The 20,912-nt window shown below is 41.7% G+C and overlaps 1 protein-coding gene across 1 annotated transcript; it reads left to right on the plus strand.

The window, feature by feature from the left end:
- The first annotated feature begins 294 nt into the window (after nt 1-294).
- Nucleotides 295-20,601, plus strand: ETNPPL (ethanolamine-phosphate phospho-lyase). Its single transcript, XM_052641929.1, has 13 exons — nt 295-466; nt 3,135-3,253; nt 3,523-3,682; nt 5,969-6,043; nt 9,719-9,809; nt 10,854-10,970; nt 12,700-12,782; nt 13,587-13,812; nt 14,732-14,886; nt 15,501-15,590; nt 15,814-15,944; nt 17,440-17,507; nt 18,906-20,601. The coding sequence occupies exons 1-13, from the start codon at nt 411-413 to the stop codon at nt 19,026-19,028; spliced, it is 1,494 nt and encodes a 497-aa protein (XP_052497889.1). The 5' UTR covers nt 295-410; the 3' UTR covers nt 19,029-20,601.
- Nucleotides 20,602-20,912: the final 311 nt, after the last annotated feature.

Genomic DNA, 20,912 nt, shown 5'->3' on the forward strand with positions numbered 1-20,912 from the left:
GAAAGGCCACGGCGAGGCAGGCTTAGAAAAATAAAAGGGGAGTTAGAAGTAACAACTGTGGGGAGGGGACGTAGGCAGCAGGGCAGGAAGGGAGCGAGTTAGCCTGGGGCAAGAGCGGGGGCGGGGGTGGGGGGTGGCGACTGAGTGGCTAGCCCAGGCACTGGCCCGGCGGCCCCCGGCGGAGGAGGGGAGGAGGAGGGTGGGGCTTGGCGAAGGGCAAAGGCGGGGCAAGACTTAAAAGGGAGATGACCCCAGCTGGTTGACACCACCTCTGCCTCCGGCGCCCAGGGCCAGAGGACCCAACCTGGGAGGTCAGGGAAGGGCCGCAGCTGAGGCAGTCCGCGGGCTCCCGTCGCGGGCGCAGGGACTGGAGCGGGGAGATCCCTGGGGGCGCCGGGCACCCTGCCGCCATGTGCGAGCTGTACAGCAAGCAAGAGACCCTGGCGCTGAGGAGAAAGCACATCGGGTAAGGGCTCCCCAGCCCAGGCGAGAGGCGCAGAGAGTGGGAGTCACCAGGTCACCAGCGCAGGGAGCGGAGAGCTGAAGCGGGGCCGGGAGCTGGCTGGCTGGGGTCCCGCGGGGAGCGGGACCTGCCGCTTGCCCGCCGCACCTGCATGCACGCGCCGCCGCCCGCCCCGAGCTCCCCGCCGCGCCCGCGTCCCAGGGGCTCCCTTGCAGCCGGGGCCCGGGTGATCCCCGCGCTCTGCTGCCCGCGAGAGGGTGAGGGCTGCGGGCCGACTGGAGGAATTGACCATGAGGGTCGATAGCCACTGAAGAACACCGTTCCAGGGCTGGGCTCTGGAAGGGGAGAAGGGTAGTTCTCCGCCACGCCCACCTACTCGAAAGTTTTCCATAACTATGAACTCTGAAATATTTTTGATGATGGCTATGAAAACTCATTCTGACAACTTTTGTTGAAAGCGAACTCTTCCTTCTTGCACGCTTCGTTAAGAAGTGAAAGGTTAATCTAGCCAGTGGAGGGGAGGGGAAAAAAGCGTTGACACTTTTTAAAGGGTAAGATGCCCTTACTCACCTTGGTCTCCCCAGATGTGCCCGCGCTACAACGTAAAGATGCAGGGTTCTCTCGGGTCTGTTTTCGCTTTGCTCACATTAATAGTATAAACGACTTGGTGAGCGAGCGTACAGGACCCATACTTAAGTCAGACCTGGGCTCTGGTCCTAGAAGAGTGTCATGTTACCTTGTGATCTCTGTCACATTAAATTCCTCTTCTATGAAAATCCACTTCTATGAGTGGCAAGGTGGGAAGTACATTAACAAAGAGGCAAGGTCAAGCCCACAGTTTTCAGCCCACATTCATAAGGAAGAATTTTTCTGGATTTTAACTTGTAGTTAATAAACTAACAACTGAGTTTGAACTAATAAGAAATTCTCATTATTAGTTTCATTTTAGCTGATGACACTTAAGTTTAGGCATTTTAAAAATTTTATTACTTATTCACAATAATTACAAAACTTTCTAAACTATTGTGTATCAATTTAATACATAACTACCCTCTAAACTACCTCCAGTGCACATGGGAACATGTTTTCTGTGCATGCAAAGCCACCAAAATAAAACTATATTTTGGGAGCTTTTCTGGTGGTTCAGTGATTAGGACTCCTTGCTTCAAGTGCAGGGAGCTTGGGTTCAATCTCTGGTTGGGGAACTAGGATCGCACGTTTCCTCATGGCATGACAAAAAATAAATAAATAAATATAAATAATAATATATTTTGCTTAGTTTCTAAACATTCATGGAGCCAATATCAGAAATGCTTGTAATGTTTTCATGTTGCTAAAACTTGTACAGCCATCCAAGTAACCATAAATAGGGATGACATTTTATTAGACTCAAAAGAATGGGTTAAAAGGTTAGAATAATAATTGGATCGTATTATTTAAGAATGGAAAATCCATTTGCTGCAGAACAAGAACCAATTAAAAGACATGAAAATAATCTGTAAAATCTCGTGCACACTATTTAACACTAAGTTATTTGTAGTAGCTTTTAGTGCTATTCGTTTCTTTACAAGTACGTTTGAGGGAGAGATTAGATGACAAGCAAGCTCTATTTTGGGCAATGGCATAAGACAGTCTTCTTTTTTTTCTTCCAATTTTATTGGTGTGTAATTGACATACAGCACTTTATTAAGTTTGAGTTTCGCATCATAACGATTTGACTTACATCATGAAGTTACTATTACAGTTAAGTTTGGTGAATATCCATCATCCCATTAATAGAAATTTAAGAAATAGAAAATCCCCTAGAATTTGCTTTCTTAACAACTTTCATATAAAACATACAGCAGTGTTATAATCAATCATGTTAAAAGGTAAGACGCCCTTATCATGTTGTACATTTAAATTATATCCATAGTACTTATTTACCTTATAACTGGGAGTTTGCACCTTCTGACTATGTTCATCTGATTTCCCTGCCTCCCAGCTCTTCCCAAGAAGTGTAATCTCTTTTTTCTGTGAGTTTATTTTTGAAGTATAATTCATGTACAACACTATGTTAATTCCTACTATACAACATAATGATTCAATATTTCCATACATTTCAAAATGGTCACTGTGGTAAATCTAGTTACAATCAAGACAAAAATCTACTTCCAAATTCTGGTTTTCTCTCTTATTGGCTTGAACCAAGCTTCTTAATTTTTCTGTGCCTGTTTTCTCACCTATAAAAGTGAGAATGATAATAACTCCTCTTATGTTATTGTTGGAAGGATTAAATGAGATAATATTTGTAATAGCTTAATATACAGGAAGGCTCAAAAAAAATCGGTTTTTTTTTTCCTAGTGGAACAAAATTTTCCAAAGGAAAATAAGTTATTGGTTTGTGTAATTAGAGCTGTCAGAGTTGATCCATGTGCCTCTAAAAAGTATCGTCAGATCGTGGCAAATTTAATATAACAAGCATAAGAAATGTGAGCAATGTCACAGATGGGGGATTAAGGTAAAAGTTTCCAGGCTAATATGAAATTAAAAAGAAAAAAGTATGTCACCTAGGTTGTGTTTTCCCTTTCTTTTATGTAATTGTAATTTTCCACCCATCGTGACCTTGACTGAGAAGCGAAAACACTGAGCAGTCCTACCAGACCAAAGTGTTTCCTTTCATTATTTCTAGGCCTTCATGCAAAGTTTTCTTTGCTGCGGATCCCATCAAAATAGTGCGAGCCCAGCGGCAGTACATGTTTGACGAGAAAGGTGACCAGTACTTGGATTGCATCAACAACGTTGCCCATGGTAATGTGCTGTCTTTGTTGTGCCCTGAAGGATACGTTCATGGATTAAGGCAGCCTTGGCACCGTTAATATTTGTCCCAGGATTTGCAGTGGCTGCAGTTCCTTGGCTGAACAGGGCCCTTAGTCCTAGGCTGGGAAAAACTAGAACAAAATGTGGGAGAGGAACAGGATCAACTTTTCTTTTTTTTTTTTTTGCTTCAGAATCTGCCTCACTTCCCAGGCATTTCGAATTGTAACTCATTTTGAGGACTTTTGTCTTTTAAATTTTAGTGGGACACTGCCACCCAGAAGTGGTCAAAGCTGCCCAGAAACAGATGGAACTACTAAATACAAATTCTCGATTCCTCCACGACAACATTGTTGAGTATGCCAAGCGCCTCTCAGCAACCCTGCCGGACAGACTCTCTGTTTGCTATTTTACAAATTCAGGGTAAGTTTCAAGGTTTTTCCAGCCATCCCCATTCCCATGAATCTCCTTGTTTCCTCTCTCACACGTCTTTTCTATTTTGATTGCTGGTGGAGGAGGAATATCTAAACAGGTTTCCTGAGACTCTTACTAATGATGCTGCATGGGGGACCTGACCTCCTGGTTCTTTCACTTGGGCCCACCAGCTCCTTGTAGATAAGATACCTGACATCGTGTTCCAAGGCTCTTGATGCAGCCTGTAACTGCAGTCCCATGATTAACATGTGCGTGTCACTCAAGACTTTTTACTACCACGCTTCTTTGGTGATAGATGGGGAAGGTGCACCAGTAGGGATCCCTAAACATTTCCCCAGCACAAACACAGAGGAGGAAGGAATCAATTCAAGTGAATAGATATGTTACAACTTTTAAATTCTGTAAATTCAAATGATTGTATCCCATTCTGTTGAATATTATGCAGACATTAAAAAGTATGTTTTGAGGGGAACTCCCTGGCAGCCCAGTGGTTAGGACTTCAAGCTTCCACTTCAGAGAGCCTGGGTTTGATTCCTGGTCAGGGAACTAAGATCCCACAAGCCGGGAAGTGCAGCAAAAATTTTAAAAAATGTATGTTTTTGAAAATACATGTTTAAAGACAGGTGAAAATCTTACCTATTGGGAGGAAAGCTGTCTATACAGCACAAACTCATTTTTAAAATGATATATATGTATATATATACTAAAACTAAAAGAGATTCTGTGATTCCTTTTCTTTCTGGCCATGCCTGAGGCTTGTGGAATCTTAGTTCCCCACCAGGGATTGAACCCAGCCCCCTGCAGTAGAAACTCAGAGTCCTAACCACCAGACTGCCAGGGGAGTTCCACACTTCTCTTTTCAATAAAACCCAATTTATAACCAGAAGATTGTTCTTTTTTTTTTTTTCTTTGTAAAGAATTAAGACATTTTAGGATCTACTTTGTTGTTGTAAAGCATTCTTGCCTTCAATGAATTAAATGACATAGTATTTGACTTTCCCTTCCAAAGAATCCTATGCTGTCAAAGAATGATTAGCCTTAAAGAGCACTGTCACCAAAGACTGGAGGTGACAGAGCCTGCAATAGTATTAATACAAAGAACGTTCTTGAAGTCAACCAGGCTTCAGTCAACACTGGCTCTACCTCTTCTTAGCCGTGAGAACTCATCCTTGTCACTTAACCTCTCTGAGCCTTCACCCATAAAAAGATGACAATACTTGCCCTGAAGAGTAGTTATGAGAATCAATATAAGTAAAACAGTATAATGCTTGGCACGTGATAAACATGCCGCAAATGATTACTTTTCCACCTGTGTCCGAGTAGTGTATCTAGACTCTCTACAGCAGATAGAAAGATTACGGTCTTAATTTTTTAAAGTCTCATTTATCTATTGATCTATTTGTTTTTGGCTGCGCTGGGTCTTCGCTACTGCTTGGGTTTTTCTCTAGTTGGAGCGAGCAGGGGCTGCTCTCCAGTTGGGGCATGGGGCCTTCTCTCTGTGGTGGCTTCTTTTGTTGCATAGCATGAGCTCTAGGTACACAGGCTTCAGTAGTTGCAGCAAGTGGGCTCAGTAGTTGTGGCCCATGGGCTTAGCTGCTCCTTAGTAAGTGGGATGGAGAAGGCAATGGCAACCCACTCCAGTGTTCTTGCCTGGAGAATCCCAGAGATGGGGGAGCCTGGTGGGCTGCCATCTCTGGGGTCGCACAGAGTCAGACATGACTGAAGCAACTTAGCAGCAGCAGCAGCAGCAGCAGCATGTGGGATCTTCCTGGGCCAGGGGTTGAACCCCTGTCTCCTGCATTGGCAGGAGGATTCTTTACCATTGAGCCACCAGGGAAGCCCTGATCTTCATTTTCCAGATAAGAAACTAATCAAGTATTAGGTCAGCACAACACAGTTCAGTGGCCTTCCGGTTAGTGGGACCTTAGACTCCAATTCCTCCCATTGAGATCACACTTAATATGGGTTTCTTGGGCTTCTCAAAGTTAGTCCCCTATGATGTGGCTGAACTGGACCAGAGTTTGAAATGAGCAGAATATCGTTAATTTGTGTTGAGTTTCCTCATGCGTCCCACTGTTTTTTGAAGACATCTGGGGAACTTAGGAGGATGATATGAGATGGCTAGTTGGGCAAGATTAAGGGGGAAAAGAGGACCTCAACTTATTTATTTATGCAGTTCTGTGTAATTGAAATCTTCAACTTTGAAAATAACATTTCGAAAGATTTTTAAAGAGCTCGTGTCACATTGTTCCTCTCTCTCTGCTGTCTTAATAGATCGGAAGCCAATGACTTAGCCTTACGCCTGGCTCGGCAGTTCAGAGGCCACCAAGATGTGATCACTCTTGACCAGTAAGTCTTGGACACGAAACTTCTCAGCAGAAAAGTCCTTCAGAGATGAAAACACATTGATCCTATCTACACTAATACCAGAAGTAGGTACAGAGGAGGCTGGATGGCACAAGGATTTTATTTTACTATTATGTTTAAGATTTCAAGGCCAACTCAGGCCTAGAGAACACTTAATTCTTTCCAAGCACCTGGAGGCTCTTTCGGGTCCTGTGGTCATGGTCTCATGGGCTTTGTATGAATTAGAATTTACTTTCAAACATTAACTATTTATTGAGCCACTGCAATGTGATTATCCACTGTAATTAATTTAAAAGACAGTAATTTAGAGCAAATTTTGAAGACTACAAGCAGCCAAGTTTAAAAAAAAGGTTTTTTTTTTGGCTACATTATACAGCATGCAGGATCTTAGTTCCCCCACCAGAAATCAAACCCAGACTTCCTGCTTTGGGAGCAGAAGTCTTACCCACTGGACTGCCAGAGAAGTCCCAAATTCATTACAATTTGAGCAAGAAGTTTGACAACTTCTATCTTAACTGAGATTTTTTTTAAATTGTTTCTGCCTGCCCACCCCACTAATCTCACACACAGAAGGTTGAACTGAACATGTACCTCATTTCTTACCCATCTATAGGCTTCTCTTGTTTTATGTGTTGGTTGATGTAGTCATTCTCTATTGCTACTGTAGCAAATTATCACAAACATAGTGGTTTAAGCAACATGAATTTATTCTCTTACAGTTCTGGAGGTCGGATGTCCAAAATGGGCCTCAGTGGGCTAAAAGTTAGGTGGTGGCAGGGCTGCAGTCCTAGAGACTCTAGGGGAAATGTGCTGCCTTGCCTCCAGCTTCTAGAGGCTGCCTGCCTTGCTTGGCTTTGGGCCCCTTCATTCACCTTCAGAGCCGGCCATGCCATTGCTCCAGCCTCTGCTTCCAGCACATCCCTGAGTCTGACCACCATCCCCCTGCCGCCTTCTTTCCCTTATAAAGACACTTGTAATAACATTGGACCTTCCAGGGATTATCACTCCATTTCATGATGCTTAATCACATCTGCAAGGTCCCCTTTGCCATGTAACATATTCTCAGGTTCTGAGGATTAGAACGTGGGCATCTTTGGGGAGGGCAGGCATGATGCTGCCTATCACAGAATGGACACTGTGACTGCCCTCTATGCCCAGCTACCACAGGCAGCACTGCAGTAAGAACCCTCAGACATATGCCTTTATGGACCTTTCTGATGATCTCTTAGGAATCAGCACCCAGAAACAGGATCGCCAGGCTATAGGGGTACTGTAAACATTATTGATTTGACTAAATGCTCCCAGGTCGGTCTCCAGAGTGGTTGAAACTCTCTACTCAGTGCATGAAATGTTCCATTTCCCCATATCCTTGGCAAAGCCTGAGAGTATTGTGCCTTTTTTTCCTGTAATAGTTTCTGGTCTAATAAGTATAAAATAATATCAATGTTGTTTTTATTTGCAATTTTCTAATTATGAGATTGAGTATCTCTTCATATACTTATTATATATTTGTGACTCCCCTTCTGAGAATTAGCTTCACTAGTGGCTCAGATGGTAAAGAGTCTGCCTGTAGTAAGAGAGGCCAGTTTCAATCCCTGGATTGGGAAGATCCCTTAGAGAAAGAAATGGCAACCCACTCCAGTATTCTTGCCTGTAGAATCCCATGGACAGAGGAGCCTGGCGTGCTACAGTCCATGGGGTTGCAAAGAGCCAGATGGAACTAAGCGACTGACCCACTTTTTTTCTGAGAATTATCTGCTTATATTCTTTACCCAGTTTTTCTGTTGGGATTCCCATCCTTGTTTTTGTGGTTGCATGCATAGACTGGATCAGAGGATCTCAGCCTAGACTGCGTTTTAGAAATACCTGGGGAAGTGTTCTTTTTATAGTGCCAGTCCCCAGGCCTCACCCCAGACCAGTTAAAGAGAGTCTCTAGAGGCAGAGTCCAGGAAACCAAGTTTCCCAAGTGATTCTTTATGCAAACAGACCATTTTGGAAGTTAGCCTCTTTTATTTGAGACATTACAAATATTTTTTCCCAATCTGTCACCTGCCTTTTAACTTTGTCCATGGCATCCATCTACCAAAAAAATTTTGATTGAATCATATGGCAAAACCAATACAGTATTATAAAGTAAAATTCAAAAAAATTTTTCACTGAATCAAAGAGTTTGCATTTTCATCCTATGGTTTGGTTTTCTAAGTTTTGTTAAAATCTTTCCCCCATACATACCCGTCACCATCCCTCAGATCACAAAGATGCTCTTCGTTTTCTTCTATGTGTGTATCTGCTCCTCAATTAACTCCACCTAGAGGCCTCTGTGTTGCCATTTACACATGGCTCTGCTTGCTTCTGTCCCAGTCGTAACTTTGTTCTTATTCCAGTACCATACTAATTTCATGGCTATTGCTTTGTAGGATGTTTTAATCTATGGTAGAGGAAGTACTCCCTCTTTGCTTTATCTATTCATGGGCCTTTTATAATTTCCAGAGAGAGACAGCGGAGAAGGCAGTGGCAACCCATTCCAGTACTCTTGCCTGGAAAATCCCATGGATGGAGGAGCCTGGTGGGCTGCAGTCCATGGGGTCGCTAAGGGTCAGACAGGACTGAGCGACTTCACTTTCACTTTTCACTTTCACGCATTGGAGAAGGAAACGGCAACCCACTCCAGTGTTCTTGCCTGGAGAACCCCAGGGACGGGGGAGCCTGGTGGGCTGCCGTCTATGGGGTCACACAGAGCCGGACACAACTGCAGCAACTTAGCAGAGAGAGACAGAGCCTGTTACGTGCTGGCACAGAATGAGAGATGTCAACATTTGATCTACTGTGTGTGTGCATGTGCTCAGACACTTCGTCATGTCTGACTCTTTGCAACCCCATGGAGATGCTCCAGACAATACTGGGGTGGGTTGCCATTTCCTCCTCCAGGGGATCTTCCCAACCCAGGGATCAAACCCCTGTCTCTTATGTCTCCTGCATTAATAGGCAGATTCTTTACCACTAGCACCACCTGGGAAGCCCTTATAATTTCCAGTCTTCTGATTATATATATCTTGGAAGAAAAAAACATTCAGGAGAATATCATAGCCACCTGTATTTTAAGTGAAAGAAAGGAATTTCACAACCTTAGGAAACTAAGGTTGATCAACTCTCAACCTTGGTTCTTTTTGAAAAAACCTCCTATTCCTTACCAACTTGCATTTGTTCAAAATGTGCTATTAGACCTCCTTTAGAAACCATCCTAAACAGAAACACAGCCCATTTTATGATATAATTTGTTTTTAAAATTTACTAGACTATAACTATAAAATACATTTAAAGAATACATACATCTGATATTTCTCATGAAACTATAGAAAACAATATTTTACACTTAATCTAATTTAGCAGAGCTAATACAATCCAAAGAAATTAAGTTTTTTTCTGGCTAAAAACTGCCTACAAGGATACATACTTGGCTTTCTATGTGTTTTATTGCCTGAATCAGGAGAGCTGGACAAATTAATGGCTGGTCCTACCATGAAAAATTGGATTCCATATAGTTAAGTCTGGCACCAATGTTGAGATTCTCCCTGGATGATACAGAATACTGTTTTTCATATCCTGAAAGAGCATCCTTCTTTGAATGATGTTGGTTACCGTTCCTTTTTGTTTCAGTGCTTACCACGGTCACCTATCATCTTTAATTGAGATCAGTCCATATAAATTTCAAAAGGGCAAAGATGTCAAGAAAGAATTTGTGCATGTGGTAAGTATCTTGGAATTCAAGAATCAGAATGTTACTACTGGAAGAGTGCCCAGTGATAATCCAGACCAACCTTTGCATTGAAATGAAACCATGAAAAAGGAAACTAAGATATAGAGCTGTTATATGATTTGCTAAAAGTCAGAGAGCTAGTTAATGACAAGATGTGGGTTAAAATCCATTGATGAGTACCATACAGATCAGTATAGTGGTAGTAACAGCTCTTATTCACAGCTCTTATTTCACTTTTCTTGCCCCTGGATCTTCAATTACTTTTTCTATCACTGAAGCCAATTTGAAACTCAGAGTTGCATTGGTGTGTATGACTGTCTTAAAATTACTCTATGCTAAATTATTATGTAAATTTATTAAGTCAAATAAATATTAAATGAAAGAAAATAAAGAAAAAAGTTGTTGAAGCAGTAAAACTCATTTGGCTTAATTAAGGATCAGTGGACTTTTTAAAGAGAATCATGAATACATTCTTTCAAAATTTTAAGATCTGAAATTACTACTAAAGCACTCTGAATTTTTGAATGATTACAATTTGCTATATAGTTGGCAAGTGCTGGTTTATTTTCTTCTTTTTTAAAAATATCTCTTGGCCTCACCAAAAAGCACATAGGATCTTAGTTCCCCTAACCAGAGATCGAGCCCACACCTCCTGCTTTGGAAGCTCAGAGTCTTAACCACTGGACCACCAGGGAGGTCCCTATTTTTGACATAGAATAGTTAATACAGTTTCCATTCACTGAAGTTTTCAAATAACATAGTCACATTTGTTGTTTGAATTCGCCCCTTATGTGATCAGAGATGCAATTTTGACTTCCAAGGGCCTAGAAGTAAATCCAAGCTCCTGTTCACAATGCAAAGATTTCAAGTGTCACTGAATTCAGAAATGTTAAGGAAAAAGAGCAGAAGAACATCGAGTCACATAAATCCATAGGTCACCTTTCTGTTATGCTCTTGTGGGGAAATACCCTTTCTTAAAAGCTCATTTGTCCAGGAGAAGGATCATGAGAAAATGTTATCTCTTGATGTTTTCAGGCACCAGCTCCAGATACTTACAGAGGAAAATACAGAGAAGACCATGCAGATCCGGCCAGTGCTTATGCAGATGAAGTGAAGAAAATTATTGACGAAGCTCATAACAGCGGAAGAAAGGTTTGTATTTACAGCTTTGGAAACACGTTAACATCTTTCATAAACTAGATTGACATCATCATGATACACTAGAGATGTGGAAAAGGATTAGATGGCAAATCCTTTCTGTTCTTCTCTGGTTACATTTTCACTTAGTTCATATATTAAAAAATGCATTATTGTAGTCATGCCTCTAAGACTATTTTTATTTATCCTGGAAATGTAATAACTGTACCTGTTTCAGAACTGGTGGTCTAATTCTAACCTTCCCAGTGGGATGCAGACTCTGGTGCAAAGGGATAGGAGGAGAGAATTAAGAAAGGTGATAGCCCATGGACAGACCATTCCAAATGAGAGTAACATGAGGGGCTAACATAAGGTGAAAGAAGGGGAAGAGGCAGGGTCGCCCCAGGGCCTCAGGATCAACGCAGGCCCCTGGACCCTGGGAGCCTTGGCTTTCCCTAGGATTGGCTCAGCTTTCCTGAAGGTGCTGAGCCTGGGTAAGACCAGGCAGGAAAATGGTCTTCCAGTCTGTGTCTGCACTTTTGGTTTTAAATCTTCATTAAATTTATTACAATATTTCTTCTGTTTCATGTTTTGGTGTTTTGTTTTATTTGGCTGAAAAGCATGTGGAATCTTAGCTTACTCCCTGTATTGGAAGGTGAAGTCCCAATCACTGGACTGCCAGGGACATCCCGGGGTCTGCACTTCGAAAAACCAAAATCCTACCGAGTAGGAAGAGCTTTCATTTTCTCAGCCTTCACCCTGCTATCTTCCACCTTCAGCCTGATGTTGAATTCTCAACCCCCATAGGGGTTACTTACATGGAGCTTTAATGTGATTTGACATATGCTTTGCCTTTAAATTGATTTATGGCATATATATGGCAATTAAAAAAACGTTTTAATTGAGAGAAAAATGAAAACTTTGTGTTTTCCAGTTCAAGTATTTTTTCTTAATGACTGGAGAGTTGTTTGCCTTTCTTAGCTATTTTCTTCTTTTTCTTCCCAACCCATCCATTTTTCATATCTTAAAGAGGTAGTCTAGAATAGAACCTTGGTTTCCTTGTTTATTTGTTTTCAATTGAAGTATAGTTGATGGCTTGACTTCTTATCTCATACTATTTCCATGCTTCCTCTGAATTTAGTGATTTTTTTCTTCTCTTTTCTTAGCCTCTAGAACATTTCCTCTGCAGTTCTATGGTGAATTGCCTATGTTGGTTAAGTTGTAAGCTTGGTTCAGGGCAAGAACCAGAAAGAGAGCCCAGTAACTAAGGTCTGTGACCACAGGTCACCTTCTCACCTCCCTGGTGCAAATTCCAGACTCGGGCAGTCCTAATTCAACAAGTTGAGTAAATAGGCATTACAGTGATATGTTTGGAACCTGCGTAATTTTGTAGAGGCACATATCAAAGAGTGATCAAGATATCAGTCTTATTCAGTTGATCCTAATGCAAACACTCATTTAAATTAATTATGGAGAGATGGAAGGCACCTTTTCCACCATTTCCAGTGGTAGATTCATAAGAAACCTAAAATTTCAGAAACTAATGCTTCAGATCACTTGTTTTTCCAGCATGAACATCTTTTCTTTTTAATCAAATGGCCAATTTGCCTCTTGCCAGGGGTCCATTCTCAACCATGTTTAAATCACCCACTCTATAAGAAGTCCTCTTTTTTCTTTTTTTTCTTTTTTTAGGGGGTACGGGAGGGGGACCGACTGGACTTTGACCCCATCTTCTCTTGTATAGATTGCTGCCTTTATTGCTGAATCCATGCAGAGTTGTGGCGGACAAATAATTCCTCCAGCAGGCTACTTCCAGAAAGTGGCAGAGTATGTACTTGGGCATCTTTGGTCAAACTGAAGGAACTGTGACAGTTCCACAGGGTCATCTGGTTGCTGGCGAAGTATGGAAGTACTTCCCATTGTTGTTTAGTAGTTGAGACATGTCAAACTTTTTTGCGACCAACTGTAGCCCACCAAGCTCCTCTGTCCATGGGATTTCCCAGGCAAGAATCCTGGAGTGGGTTGTCATTTCCTTCTCTAGGGGATCTTCCCGACCCAGGGATCAAACTCAAGCCTCCTGCACTGGCAGGCAGATTCTTTACTGCTGAGCCACCAGGGACTAGATGGTAAATAGCCACTTGGGAGTGCCTGCCGCCCAGGACTCCTGGAACTCCTCCCCTTCCAAGATCCCAGCTAATAAAGGATTTGCACACAGTCTAGCCAGGGGGTCCTTGAGGGCTCTGCCCCACTTTACCCACCTGGCATCCTCTCTGATTGATTGGTGTCCAAGCTTTGCTGATTAGCAAAAAGTTGAAGATTAACTCTGCTAACATTACTTTTTGTTCACTTTTTTCTCTTGCCACTTAAAATACTGCAGTAGAGCTTACTTTAAGCAGCACAAACCCAAACAACATAAACTGTATCTTATCTGGAAATGACGTGATTATATTTCAGAGTCAATGACATCACATAGATGTCATTGGGGATTTGAGCACTGAAATGTTTTTAACAAAGATTACAGACTTCAGGTTAACACCATTCTTTTTAAGTCCTCAATAATCCATATCTTGAAGGGAGGATATGGGGGCTCTCAGTGACCTGAAGGCATCATGCTGCCCTTTTGCTTTTCAGATATGTCCGTGGAGCAGGAGGTGTGTTTATAGCTGATGAAGTTCAAGTAGGCTTTGGCCGAGTTGGGAAACATTTCTGGAGTTTCCAAATGTTTGGCGCAGACTTCGTTCCAGACATAGTCACAATGGGAAAACCAATGGGCAATGGGCATCCAATGGCATGCGTGGTAACAACCAGAGAAATTGCAGAAGCCTTCAGCGCCTCTGGGATAGAGTATTTCAACACGGTAAATTTTGATCTCCCACTTTAATGCTAAGAGGGAAAAATACTGTGTGTTCTTACATTTCTTTCCAATGTAATAAAGAATAAATCTCACCGTTGCCAGCTAATGACCCCAGGACCGAAGCCAGACTTTGATCTAACCATATTTTATTCTGTTTGGCACAATCCTCCTTATATTTTTTCTTATATCTTTCCCCTTCCTAAAATGTTCCTATTGATTGTTCCAGTGATAGAGTGATCCCCTGGTAAACTCTACAGGTTATGCTATTTCATTAACAGATGATATGATCTTTTTTTGTTTTGTATCACATTTAAATTCCCAAAACACATCTGACATGTTTAGATGATTCAGTAGTATAAATATTATATGGCTGTCATAGGAGATACTAACTAAATTTCTGTCTTTGGGAAATTTTATTTCCTTGATTTTGCCCCCGAAAGTTGTAAGATTCTCAAGTTTGGAAAGACTGTTATAGTTTGTGCAATAGGTATAATAGGACTTGTTGCAGCTTAAAGTCAGAATCAAAATCTAGGAACATAAATTTATTTGGAGAAAATGTCATTTTTTGGCTTTTATTTTTTTCACACAGATTTTCAAGTGCTGCAATCCACATCCCTCTAACTAAACCACACTCTGAAATCCTTAATTCCCAACACAGTATCTGTGTTTGGTTTGGATGAACTTAGAGATTCTCCACTAGTCCTTCATTCCAGTTATGTAGCATATACATAATTTAGAATTATATTCTCAATCCTGAATGAATAGAATCATGCTATATTCTAAACTTAAAAAGCTAATATCACAAGGGAAAATTGTATAGAAATTATATCTTTACTTGCTTAAGTATGAGCCAGATTTCTCATAAATCAAGCAACAGCATGAATTCAACTAGTCTGTTTTCTCATTTATCTTTTTTCTGCAGTATGGAGGAAATCCAGTATCTTCTGCTGTTGGTTTGGCCGTCCTCGATGTAATAAAAAATGAAGACCTTCAAGGAAATGCCACAAGAGTAGGGAATTATCTTACTGAGTTACTGAATAAGCAGAAGACTAAACATACTTTGATAGGAGACATCAGGTATGTTTATTAAGGAATTGTAGTTATTCATATGTCCAAATGAATATTGGTGATCTTATAAATTTAAAATAAATTACATAAAACCAAATCTAGAAAACACTGAAAAAACGTTTTTCATTCAGAACCCAGATATATCACTATTAACTTTTGGGTATATATCTTTCCTGACTTACACTTAAAAAAAAAAAATTAAGCCAGGATAATTTCAACAGCTAGAAGATGAAAAGAAGAAACTTAAAGTAACTCTATATGATCTATGAAAAAATAATTTAAATGATATCTAAGAAACATCACTATTTTTCATATATGTATTTATCATCATTGATGTCATATGAAACTAAATGGTATAAGGTTGTTTTTAAGCCTTTTTTTTCTTTTTGCAATTAATGTGATTTTAAAAAAAAACTGGATTACAAAAACTAATTTCAGAAACTAAGGAGTCCTGTGGACACTGGGTTGGTATCATGGATTAATTAGAACTAGTAACAACTACCTTTAAAGAGACTCATATTCAGTCTCAAATCAAACTTGAGTTTGACGACTGTGTTAATTTTTTGTGACAGTGTGGTGCTTGATAGAGTTTATGTCAAGTTTCCTTTCTTTACCCCCCTCAGGGGCGTTGGCCTTTTTATCGGGATTGACTTAGTGAAGGACCATCAGCAAAGGACCCCCGCCACAGCAGAAGCTCAGCACATCATCTACAGGTAAACCACCCCTCACCTGTTTGGTGTCTCAGCTTGAATGATGTCCACCCAATTGAATGTTTTTACTTCCTCTCTTCTCCCTGAATACGGAATGTTTAAGACTCTTGCAATTACAAACGTGACTTCTTACATGCATATACTAAATTGCTGTCTGTTCACATCATTCTGAAATCATCTTAGTTATTGCTTGTATGCACTCACATGTATTTCCTGCACTAATTAGGATGAAAGAAAAGCGAGTGCTTCTCAGTGCCGATGGACCTCATAGAAACGTACTTAAAATAAAACCACCTATGTGCTTCACTGAGGAAGATGCCAAGTTTATGGTGGAACAACTTGATGGTATCCTAACAGGTCTGTCCACAGATCTTTAAATAAGATGCCCCCCACACCTCCATCCTGGTCATACATGACAGTGCATCTTGCTGTCCATGGTAGAAGTGAAGGAGGGTGGAAATGACTGTATAAATTTATATTATCATTTATTTTCACTTTTAAAAAATAATTGCATGTCTTCATTGTACCACAAACCACAGATGTTGCAGCATAAGAGTCTTTGAGCTTTATACCCTGAAAATACTTGAAATGTTGTTAGTAAAACTTATAGGCTATAGGTTAACAGTTATTTGCTATGCCCTGACTCATTTCACTGTGCACTTCAGTTATTGCAATTTCATTTTTGAGGATTTGTTCATCATTCAGAATTATAGCCTGTCATAGGAATTAATCTTTTATTGACCTCTGTTAAATAATGAGGTTGGGCTTCCCAAGTGGTGCTAGTGGTTAAGAATTCACCTGCCAATGTAGGAGACACAAGAGATGCAGGTTTGATCCCTGAGTTGGGAAGATCCCCTGAATTAGGAAGTGGCAATCACTTGCCTGGAGAATCCCCATGGACAGAGGAGCCTGGTGGGCTACCATCCATGGGGTCACAAAGAGTTGGACACGATTGAGTGACTGAGCATACACGTTAAATAATTAGGTTAATTTATTTTTCATAAATTGAGATTAGCTAAGTAAGGGAGCAATGTAAAACCATACTGAAAAACATAAAGCCCTGTCAAATGTTGGAGCTTTTAGGTATATTTTTTAAGATTTTACTTCTCTGCTCCCTCTCAGCCTCTTGGGGTTGGGATAAGGCTGATAAGCCAGGAATCAGTGCAGTATACAAAATAGATCATTAATATTGGAAAGTTGAGAGTCAGCCCCAAGTTGTTTGTAATACGGTCACTGTCTTTGGACTACGAGACGCCCAAACCTGGCCAGCAGTCCTCACACATCTGTTTCCTCTGGTCCCTTGCAGGCCAGGTAGAACAGAGGACATGTTGGGACAGATGTCACTATTACTTAAAATTCAGCTCAGAGCCTGAACATTTTTAGCGGTGGGGCTGGACAATTCTTTTAACAACGTGAATGAGATGGACCTAATGCAGGCTGTGTCACACGTAATGGTGAAATGCTGCAAAAAAGTTGAAGAGGAGCGATTTTAAAACACCTGCTGCTGCTGCTGCCAAGTCACGTCTGTCGTGTCAGACTCTGCGCGACCCCATAGACAGAAGCCCACCAGGCTCCTCTGTCCCTGGGATTCTCCAGGCAAGAACACTGGAGTGGGTTGCCATTTCCTTCTCCAATGCATGAAAGTGAAAAGTGAAAGTGAAGTCGCTCAGTCGTGTCCGACTTTTAGCAATCCCATGGACTGTAGCTCTCTAGTTTTCTCTAGTAAGAGTATCCCTATAGGTACCAAAATGGGTTTTTTGTTTTTCTTAAGGATTTTTTTAATGTTTTATGTTTATGTTTTCTTTATGTTGGTTTTTTTTCCATCTTATCTACTGCATCTTCCTTGATGAAGGTTTAGAAGAAGCCGTTGGAGCTGAAACTGAGAGTATGATCTCTAAGAATACTCCTTGCAGAACCAAGGTAAGAGTCACTTGCTTAATATTCAAGGGAAAAGTTTAAAATTGGGGAAATTTAAGAAAAAGGAATGCAGATGTTTTAAAATTGTACAGTGACTTTTAGAATAAACCCACCTTTGCTAGAGTTGGCTTACTGTTGCAATTCTGAGTGCACAATTATATTCCAAGGCACGTGTCATGCCACTTGACATCTATAAAAGCAAAGAACCATTTTTACAGGGTCATTCCCATGCTGAAAATAATCATAATAGCCCTCAGGCTTGCAAAGAGGGCCTTCAAAATATATAGAGAGAAGATAGCAAATGTCCTGAGCTCTGTCCTGGTTTTTCTGAGTGATGCTTGACACTGCTTCGAAGTCCCACATCCCACTTCTTAATCAACAAAAGCTTCGGCAGTGTGACTTCAAAATGCCAGAGTTCGATCCTCCATTGAATTAAAGTAGAAACTTCGACTGGCAGCAGGGCCTGGGAACCGTCTGGCGCTGAGTGGCCTAGTTTCTGCATTTGATGTGCTGCCAGCAGAGGGCTTCCCCATTCTCTCGCCAAGCTCCCCAGGCTGTAAGAAAGGGCTCCCCGGGTCGAGAAACAGAAAGGCAAAACCTTGAGAGGCTCTGTTGCATAATTTGTTATTTGTTTATGACTCTGATGCATAAAGGAACCCTCGGTACCTCGAGTCCGCCTACACATCCAGTGTAGTCAGAAAAGTCCTTTGCCTGAGTGGAAAACATGAGGCCCTTTGAATGAGGGCAAATGATTGGCTAACAGGGTGCTTCTGTTTCTTGGTGCAACACAAACCATTGCTAGGGATCAGTTCCTTTCTGCTGTGTGAGGGTTGCATGGAGAGTCTGGGGCAGAAGCACGGCTGTCTGAACCTAGCAAGTATTGGAAAGTGCTCAGACCCTCAGTCGTGTCCGACTCTTTGTGACCCCGTGGACTGTAGCCCACCAGGCTCCTCTGTCTGTCTTCTGGCAAGAATATTGTAGTGGACTGCCATGCCCTCCTCCAGGGGATCTTACCAACCCAGAAATCGAACCAGTGTCTCTTTCAGGCAGGTGGATTCTTTACCGCTAGCGCCACCTGGGAAGCCTATAAGCACTGAAAAGAAGCTTATTGAAAAGGGACTCAGAAAAAGAGAGTTCCCCTACCAGAAATGCCACTGCGCAGTTAGCAAAGTTAGCAAGCCTTTCTGAGTTTGGCTTGGACTCCCAGATTTTAGGTGTCTATGGAAGGTAGTAATCAGGGTTAGGGAGGAACAACTCCTTAACACGGCATTCCTGTGTTGTGCTGTGTTGCTTCTGTGTTCTCCCACGTGCCGCGTTCCTGTGGAGTTAGCCCTGCGGAGGCTGGAGGCAGGGCGCGTTAGCAGTGGGCTGCCCTCTGGAGTTTGTATGCTTGTCTTACAGATACCCAAGGAAGCACAGTCAGAAATGCTCAGAGACAGCAGCCTGGAATCCAGAGAAAATCCCAGCCGAAAGAGAAATGGATTGTGCACAGATTCACTGCTCAGCAAGAGGCTCAGAACGTGAGAAATGAGCATTTTACAAGATAAATGTCCGGAGTTATAGAGAATGAATGCTGATGTCCCTTCTGTTACAGCTCTGTTGTACCCTCTGAATGAAATATTTGCATTTACTCAGAGGTATAAAGTCAGTGAGTCATAAGATTAATCCAAATGATAATCAAACCATGTCAAGACTATTAGTTCAGCATTTAGCCTACTAATTCCTTACTTGAGATTTCTGCAGGTACTTCCTTTATTCTACTCAATTTAAGCTTCAAATGAAATATTTATTAAGTTGACAGTTTTACTTCTCATATTTTAATCTTTGACATGACAGAGTAAAGTACAGTAGGTTCCTGAACTTTGGAAACTTAGTGCCTTAAAATATTGTATTCTTTAGTGATTTAATTTATAAATATTTATGGCTATAATAAAATTAAAGATGATATGAACAAAAATAATTTTTATGACTAGAGAAGGATGTACTGTTCTTTCTCGTAGAATCATAGAGTTGGGTGGTAATGTCAAAAGCCATTTGGGGGAAAGTCATGTAGCAAATGTGAAGAAGGGAATGAATAATCTGGACTCCTGTTGGGGAACTAGGTCAATGGTGATTGTCTGGGGATGAGGGCACAGGTGCAGAGGCCAGACAAGGAGTAGACCCAGAAACACTCTTAAACATGGAGCTGGAGCAGTAGCCAGAGCACCACCTTCACCTCGGCTCTGGCTAATCAGACTGTCATCTTGGCAAGTCACTTAGCTACTAGACGAGAAATTAACTTTGCAAGCAATCCTCTTCTCCTGCTCATCCAGCCTATCACCTGTGCACACACCCTGACACACAGAGATAACTTCAGGAATCTCTTCCTTAAATGTGCAGGTGCCGTGAGACTTGGAGGCTGTATGGGTACTAACTTGGAAGAAACTTGACGTTTAGCCTTGACTTCTCATTATTTCTCAGTTGCCCTCCTAACAGTTATTACGCTTTGTGTGCTGGGTTTTTTTGGGGGAAGCATTCTTTGTTTTGGGGTTGTGCCTCATGACTTGTGGGATCTTAACTGCCCAACCAGGAATTGAACTTGGGCCCTGGTAGTCCAGTACTCTTGCCTGGAGGATCCCATGGACGCAGGAGCCTGGTGGGCTGCAGTCCATGGGGTTGCGAAGAGTCGGACACGACTGAGCGACTTCACTTTCACTCTTCACTTTCATGCATTGGAGAAGGAAATGGCAACCCACTCCAGTATTCTTGCCTTGAGAATCCCAGGGACGGGGGAGCCTGGTGGGCTGCTGTCTATGGGGTCACACAGAGTCAAACACGACTAAAGCGACTTAGCAGCAGCAGCAGCAGTGTGGTAGTGAAAACACAGTGTACTAACCACTGGACCACCAGGGAATTCCCTGTGCATTGGTTTTAGTTCTATAAAGATGAGTTAAATAATTTTGCTATGGCCATTTCATGATAGCTGGGAAAGATGTTGGGGGGAAATTAAATGTAAAAAGCTCCCTTTATGAGTTCACCATAATAAAATGCTGTGAAAATGCAAGGTCTTGTTGTAAAAATAGTTTCGTCTCCTAAATGTATAATTGACTATGGGTCTGAGCTGGATCGCACTGAGATTGATTCCCAGGTAGAGAGGAAAGAGCATAAAGGTCTCTGCGGTTTGCTTCTACAAAACCAAGGTTAATTCCAAGACCGTTAGACCTTTCAGAGCACAGGTCAGTACTCCTGGGAACACTCCTTGTGTGCTGAGAAAGTGCTCGTCTCCTTGAAAGCAACTTTCCATCTCTGTCGCCTTGGCCACCTTGCTCATGTGCCATTATGCCTATTGTGGGGGTGGCTAATGTCCAAGTGGCTGATGTCAACCGGCCAAGTCATTTTGTCCAGTTGGTTGTTCAGCCTTCCTCTGTT

This window comes from Budorcas taxicolor, chromosome 6, assembly GCF_023091745.1.
Source record: "Budorcas taxicolor isolate Tak-1 chromosome 6, Takin1.1, whole genome shotgun sequence".
Taxonomy (NCBI): Eukaryota; Metazoa; Chordata; class Mammalia; order Artiodactyla; family Bovidae; genus Budorcas; species Budorcas taxicolor.

What these genes read in the sequence shown, in the direction of transcription:
- ETNPPL (XM_052641929.1), top strand. Translation starts at nt 411, where the DNA reads ATGTGCGAGCTGTACAGCAAGCAAGAGACCCTGGCGCTGAGGAGAAAG. An exon ending in ACTTTGATAGGAGACATCAG is followed by an intron (nt 14,887 to 15,500) that starts GTATGTTTATTA and finishes TACCCCCCTCAG; the next exon opens with GGGCGTTGGCCTTTTTATCG. An exon ending in GCTCAGCACATCATCTACAG is followed by an intron (nt 15,591 to 15,813) that starts GTAAACCACCCC and finishes TGCACTAATTAG; the next exon opens with GATGAAAGAAAAGCGAGTGC.